Source organism: Nuphar pumila, chromosome 8 (genome assembly GCF_984573655.1).
Source record: "Nuphar pumila chromosome 8, dmNupPumi1.hap1.1, whole genome shotgun sequence".
Taxonomy (NCBI): domain Eukaryota; kingdom Viridiplantae; phylum Streptophyta; class Magnoliopsida; order Nymphaeales; family Nymphaeaceae; genus Nuphar; species Nuphar pumila.
The window spans coordinates 29,877,575-29,883,849 of record NC_143256.1 but is presented as its reverse complement, the minus strand read 5'-3'; the positions used below and the strand labels follow the sequence as shown (position 1 = coordinate 29,883,849).

The following is a 6,275-nucleotide window of genomic DNA, read 5'->3' as shown; positions in this document are numbered from 1 at the left end:
TTGAACAAGAGGTCTCCATCCTTTTTTAGTGAGATATCCTTGCATCAAATAAACTCCGCCTGTGTAGTTATACACTGCCGGTCCCAAGCCCGGATAAAGGAGGAGGGTTGCGGTAGGCCTGTGACAGCCAGCATAAAAACTTTGTCATATCCTATGAAAATGAACCAATATGAGAATTTCGTTGGGGCGTTCCCTACTGAGCGACGCGCTGTACTCTCTAGGCCCGGAGGCAGTGATAAATGTGCAAGGGTTGCTAGGTCGTCGCCCAGAAGCGACGCGTCACACCGGCGCCCGGGTGTGGTGTCAAATAGGCAAGGGTTCCCTCACTTTGTTGGACGGGTGGGGGTAAAGAAGTTAGTCCAAGACCATAAAATTAGGTATTGGAACATAGGGTCTTTAACTGGTAAGTTGGTAGAGTTAGTAGATGTTATGTGTAGGAGAAAGATTGATATTTTATGTCTTCAAGAGACCAAATGGGTAGGTGAGAAAGCTAAAGTGATAGAACCTTGGGGATATAAGATTTGGTATACAGGAATAAATAGGAATAGGAATGGAGTAGGGATTGTTATGAGTCGTCAGTTTATAGATAATGTAGTTGAGGTCCGTAGGAAGGGTGATAGAATTTTACTTATTAAATTAGTATTAGGTACGGATATTATTAATATTATTAGTGTTTATGCACCTCAAGTAGGTTTAGATGATTCCATTAAGCATCAATTTTGGGAAGATTTAGATGGAGTAGTACAAGAGACATCTTATGGAGAAAAGCTTTTCATCGGCGGTGACCTTAATGGACATGTAGGCATTAGTAGGGATGGATTTGAGAATATCCATAGAGGCTATGGTATAGGAGAAAGAAATGAAAGTGGAGAAAGGATTTTAGATTTTTGTTTGTCCTATGATATGATCTTAGCAAACACTTGGTTTAGGAAGAGGGAGTCTCACCTAGTAACATTTAAAAGTGGGGTTAATACGAGTCAGATAGATTTTTTCCTACTTAGAAAGAGAGATAGGGGTTGTTGCATCGATTGTAAGGTTATACCAGGAGAAAGTGTAGCTACACAACATAGAGTCTTAATTTTAGATCTTAGAATTAGACAATGCCGCAAAAGGGATAAACATAGGATAGATCCTAGAATTAAGTGGTGGGCACTGAAAGGAGCTAAACAAGGAATGTTTGTAGAGCAGGTAGTTAAGGAAGTTGATTGGTGTCTCGAGGAGGATTCAAAATCAATGTGGAATAAGATAGCGGGTGGTATGAGAAAAGTAGCTAAGGAGGTATTGGGTGAGTCTAAAGGCGGTGCACCACTAGGTAAGGATACATCATGGTGGAACGAGGATGTCAAATTAGCTATTAAGGTTAAAAGAGAGTGTTATAGAAATCTAAGTAAGAGTCGTGATAATGAGAATTTGGAGAAGTATATGATAGCAAAGAAGGAAGCTAAAAAAGTTGTTCGAAACGCGAGGGCTAAAGTATATAAGGAGGTTTATGACAAGTTGGATACCAAAGAAGGCGAGAAGGATATTTATAGGCTTGCAAAGATGAGAGATAGGAAATCGAAGGATTTGGGTATGGTTAGATGTATCAAAGATGAGACGCAAAGGGTTTTAGTCAAAGATGAGGAGATTAAGGAGAGATGGAAAGATTATTTTGATAAGCTATTTAATGATAGTCATGCTCAAGATCTTGGAGACTTCTCCATTCCTTTTCATGAGATAAATCGTGACTTCATGCGCAAGATTCAAAAGAAAGAAATTGCAGAGGCTTTGAAGAAAATGAAATCAAGAAGGGCAGTTGGCCCAGATGGTATACCTATCGAGGCTTGGAAATGCTTGGGAGAGAAAGGTTTAGAATGGTTGACAAATCTTTTTAACTTGATTTGGCGAACAAATAAGATGCCTAATGAGTGGAGGAAGAGTACTTTGGTGCCTTTATATAAGAATAAGGGTGATATACAAGATTGCACAAACTATCGTGGTATAAAACTCATGAGTCATACTATGAAACTTTGGGAGAGGGTGATTGAGTCTAGGTTGAGGAAGGTTGTCATGATATCGGAGAATCAATTTGGTTTTATGCCTGGAAGATCAACTATGGAAGCTATACATCTTCTTAGACAACTTATTGAAAGATATAGAGAGAGGAACAAAGATTTGCATATGGTTTTTATTGATTTAGAGAAGGCATACGATAGAGTACCTAGGGACGTTCTCTGGTGGACAATGATGAAGAAAGGTGTTTCTCTCAAGTACATTAGTATAATTAAAGATATGTATGAAGGAGTAGTAACCAATGTCCGCACTTGTGGAGGGGTGACAACCAATTTCCCGATAACGGTTGGGTTACATCAAGGATCTGCTTTAAGCCCTTTCCTATTTGCGATAGTGATGGATGAGCTTACGAGATCAATTCAAGAAAATGTACCGTGGTGTATGTTGTTTGCTGATGATATTGTTTTGATTGATGAGTCTAGAGCTGGGGTTAATGCTAAGTTAGAATTATGGAGACAGACATTGGAAGCTAGAGGTTTTAAGTTGAGTAAGAGTAAGACTGAATATATGGAATGTCGGTTTAGTAAGCAACGAAGTAGTGATGGGAGTGTAGTGAAGCTTGGTGAGCAAGATATACCGGTGAATGATTATTTCAAATATTTGGGATCCATCATTCAAAAGTATGGAGAAATTGATGGAGATGTAAATCATAGGATAAAGGTTGGGTGGATGAAATGGAAAAGTGCTACTGGAGTGTTGTGCGATCGTAGAATGCCATTGCGGTTGAAGGGAAAGTTTTATAGGACGACTATTAGACCCGCTTTACTATATGGTACGGAATGTTGGGCTGCCAAGAGACATCATATTCAAAAAATGAGTGTAGCTGAGATGCGGATGCTTAGATGGATGTGTGGAAATACAATAAAAGATAAGATTCAGAACGAAGAGATACGTAAGAAGGTAGGTGTTGCACCCATTGAAAATAAGATGCGAGAGAATCGTTTATGGTGGTTTGGACATATTCGGCGAAGGCCTAATGATGCTCCAGTTAGAAGGTTGGAGAAATGGGAAAATATATTAGTTAAAAGAGGTCGGGGTAGGCCTAGGAAGACTTGGATGGAGATGATAGGAAAGGATATGAATGCTTTGAACCTCACCGAGGACATGGCGTTGGATAGAAATGATTGGAGGAAAAGGATTCATGTGGAAGACCCAAAATGAATTTCTTTTTTGGTTCATATCGCTGACCCCAATTGTTTTGGGATGAAGGCGTAGTTGTTGTTGTTGTTGTTGTTGTTGTTGTATCCTTGCATCAAATACTCGTTAGATATATGGCAAAACATATCCAGTCATTATAACATTTTTCAAGAAGACATATTATCATATCATATGAAATCAAATAAGACAGTGTATCATATTATGTGACATCAAAACAAAGTTTCTCAACAATCGGATCATATGCCTTGGATCCAGTCTGATCCAGTTCGACAAACTGCTAAATTTTTAGAAAAACATGATTTTCGGGCCAACCGAAACTTGAATTTAGGAATGTTAAATATCATTGCGCTCAAAATTCTGAGACGCATCCAACGACATATTACACAAATATCAAATTCTGAATTTAAAAGTAAAAAATTAAACTCTTTCTCACGCTCTGATTGGCTCGCCTCGACCTTGTCAATGAGACCTGGGTCAAGCCCAGACTCAAAGACATCAGTCTAAAAATTGAGCCTCAAACGATTTTCCTCCCAGACTTAGCCAAATTTTGACAAAATTTTAAAAATAACTAAGTACCAAAACATGCGACATTATAGAAATAGACCAGCAGGGTGTTGCAGGTGCATCCAAATAAAGAAAGTTAAAGTACATGCACACAAAAATAAGTTGTAAAGCCCTATTGGTTTAAAGGTACCAAGGCACACTGAACGAGTTAAATTAATAAGATAGACAATATTTTATTCACTCCCGTGAGTGGGTTGTTTGAGAAACTATGTCAAATAAACAATATGGTAGGTTAACCGATGAGGGTACCTAGGCTATTAAGCCAGAGGTGCAACATTCATTTCACACATGTGAGGTAAGTTAATAAAACCATGAAAGAGGAGAATATATATATATATATATATATATATATATATATATATATATATATATATATAACATAATAATAATAGATAACCCATTTAGTCTTGGACTTACCTGAGAGAGAGTAAGTGGTACAAAACTCCGGAGATATTCTGGTTATGTTCCAAGTGGCAATGACTCGATTGGTCTCCAGTCCTCAGAGTTAGGAGTTTGGATTACCAATTTTATCTTAGGTGGTAGATCCATGTTGTTTGGAAGAAGTTTATGATGCATCCTATTTTGGTTCCGCCTCTAAGATTCTCTCTCTTTGTGCTACCTTGGGATTTCAATTTCAATTAGATTACTCGAGTTATTAAAATACTTAGAATAATGAACCCCAGAGTAGTCTCTTCTGTTACGGTTATAATGGCTCTTGGCTCTGCATGTACAAACAAGAAATTTTTTTACTAAATTTAAATAAAATAATTTTTATAATTGATCGAATTAATTTATTCACGCTCTGCTAATGTAATTTCTGCTTATCAAGCTTATACTTATTTGGATGTTACTGAATGGATGTTTCTTGAACTGATTTATGTTCGATGTAGAAATATATTGGATATGACTGATGTATGAATGTATGTTGGTGCATACTTGTTACCGAATACACTCCTATTTTATCGATGTTCCTACTACTCTGGTTGTAGTCAGACCTTACTATTTAGATATTTCAAGTGAAGAATGGATGATGTGCAGCGATTGTGAGATGCTATAGGGATCTTGATGCATGAATTTTTTTATATTCCCATAATACTTTTAGATAGTTTAATTATTTTCATTTAAACTTGTGTAATGAACTTATAATTTTATTTGATGTTAGACTTTATTGAATATGTTAAATGATGTCTTTAATATGAAGGCCTAGGACGGGCATGAGACATTTGACCCAAAGCGAATTTATTATTTCCTCTATATTTCAAAAAAAAAAATTGCCACAATTTTGGGTTAAAGTTTCGGGGCATTACAATGGAACTATAGGCATGTAAAGAATTTGGAAAGACAAACCTAATGGTTTCCATCCATATATGGGCGATTTGTATTTGTAAATTTTTGGCATTGGCAGCGTCCGCCTAACTCAAAAATTAAAAAGAAGTTATTGACACCAATCCTATTTTAGATGAATTATTTATCACTCATTTCATAGAATAATAATGACCAACGCTTAACTAGATTAAGAAAATACACCATGGCTTCTTTCATTGGATGAAATGGTATGAAACTGCAATAACCATGGTCATATTTTCTAAAACATATCAATTTCCAAGGACACCGATTAACGGAAAAAAAAAGTGTGCCAAATATAAGATTTTGAGTTTAATTCCATTACAAGCATTGGCATGCTGCTCACAGAAACCCAGACTAATTTTGATGACCATTTGTTTTTGCAGCAGTCGAACTCGAGACAAGCATAACAGTATCACCTACTTTTAGCATTCAATGCATGATTGAATGCATCAGCTGCACAGAAGATTGTCTCTAATAGTTACCTGAAGCCAAAAACACCCATACAAAATCAGAACCCAAGAATGAATGGCCAGTATTGCACTGACCAGATCTTGGTAAGTCAACGTCAAAGCACAAAGACGGTAAGAAGCTAGGTAAGTTATGTCAAACCACAATGATGGTAAGAAGCGACCAGGTGAATGCTCTACCTTTATCAAAATATACTCTTTGAAGAATGCTAAACTACCTGCATGATTCCAAGTTCTGTAATTTACAACAAATGGAAGTTAACTGACATGCACTTCATATAGTATACATGCCACAATCATATCTGATACTTTGCCAAGTCCTCTGGTAGTATCTTATTTCATACAGTCCCCAGTCCAAATGTTCATATGGATATCTATTTTCTAGTTCATTGGTAAATATAAAACATGACAAATAGATAACAAGTTGTCAATTCTTTGTATCTGCAAAAGCAACTATAGCTCACAGCTGGAGCACTTCAAGTGACATTTGTATGACGGAGCTGCTATAACAGGCCACACAATCGAGGCCTGGAACAGAACTGCCTCCCATTAGCTTTCACTAGAGCTATCACTCCAGCAGTCAATCCAGCCCAGAGTACCGAAGAGACGAAGTGCTGTGCATTTCGTCCAGCTGTTGACATGTAAGAGTTTGTGTAATAAGAAAAGTTATTTCAAGTAATTAATTCA

At 37.0% G+C, this 6,275-nt stretch overlaps 1 protein-coding gene across 2 annotated transcripts in view; it reads right to left on the bottom strand.

Moving 5' to 3' along the window:
• Positions 1 to 5,786: 5,786 nt before the first annotated feature.
• The window catches only part of SAC8 (SAC domain-containing protein 8), a 170,894-nt gene continuing 170,405 nt past the window's right edge, over positions 5,787 to 6,275 (bottom strand). For both annotated transcript variants that reach the window (XM_090016125.1, XM_090016126.1), the window contains one exon: positions 5,787 to 6,219. In XM_090016125.1, coding sequence (XP_089872251.1) covers positions 6,092 to 6,219 — 128 coding nt within the window. In that variant the 3' untranslated portion in view covers positions 5,787 to 6,091. The remainder of the gene's footprint in view (positions 6,220 to 6,275) is intronic.